At 22.9% G+C, this 1,070-nt stretch overlaps 1 protein-coding gene across 1 annotated transcript; it reads right to left on the bottom strand.

Annotated features, from left to right (window-relative positions):
* On the bottom strand, positions 1-1,070 carry LOC129613691 (phenoloxidase-activating factor 2-like). The gene has a single exon (XM_055527862.1). The coding sequence runs from the start codon at positions 985-987 to the stop codon at positions 1-3; it is 987 nt and encodes a 328-aa protein (XP_055383837.1). The 5' UTR covers positions 988-1,070.

The raw sequence follows: 1,070 nt of genomic DNA, 5'->3' as shown, positions 1-1,070 counted from the left end.
TTAAAAATTATATTTTTTAGGTTGATAAGTTGGTGTTAAATCTTCTTCAATTTCATCTAAAAAATATTTGTAAAAATCTATTTTAAGATTAAAAGCATCTGTAACAATGAAATCAATCCACGGTCTAAAAAATGCAATATTTGTAAAGAATGTTGGTATCTCTAAATTACAATTTGATGCATCCGATACAACACCAACTTGATAATATTGATTAATAGAATTATCAATTGGACAAAATAATGGTGAACCATTATCACCTTTACAAGGATTTTTATTAAATTTACCACCAGCACAAATCACACTATCATTATTAATTGGTAAGAATGAATTTTTATTATTTTTTCTATTAATTTTTTCATATTGGTAAATTCTTTTTTTACATTCATTTATTTCAATTACAGGTGTTTCAGTTACCTGTAAGATATTTTGATATTTTCCTAATTTTTTCCTTCCATTTTTACCCCAACCAGCTGTAAAACAATTTTTATTATTAAAAATTGCATTTTCTGGTGGTAAACATATTGATTGAACATTGTAATCAAATGTAAAATTATCTCTTAAATATAAAATTGCTATATCATTATCATATAAACTTATTGAACGATTAAAATGTGGATGAATTATTATTTCATCAATTATATTAATTTGATGTCCTTTAGATTCTTTAGTATTACTTAAATCATAATCACCAGAACGTACATATAAATTATTTTTATATTTATCAATTATTGATATTTCTTCAGCACTATTTGAATCTACATAATTATCAAAAATATGGGCTGCTGTTAATATAAGTCTTGGATGTATTAAAGTTCCAGATGAAATGAATTCATGTTTTTCAATTGAACTATTTTTAAAAATTGCTACTATCCATGGAAATTCAAATTCATATGTAGAACGACCATTTGAAATTTTATCTGTTATATCTGGAAAATTACGTATACCACAAGGAAAGTTTATTTTTTCAACATTATTTTGTATTTGCATAAAATTTCGATTTTGTATTTTAGATTTAAATGCTTTAAAAATTTTTATACCAGAACTATTATATTTTTCATATAATATCCGAT

The sequence above is a fragment of the Condylostylus longicornis genome, unplaced genomic scaffold (assembly GCF_029603195.1).
Source record: "Condylostylus longicornis isolate FDR11 unplaced genomic scaffold, ASM2960319v2 ptg000086l, whole genome shotgun sequence".
NCBI classification, from domain to species: Eukaryota; Metazoa; Arthropoda; class Insecta; order Diptera; family Dolichopodidae; genus Condylostylus; species Condylostylus longicornis.
The sequence above is the reverse complement of the archived record's forward strand: the minus strand, read 5'-3'. Positions and strand labels throughout refer to the sequence as shown.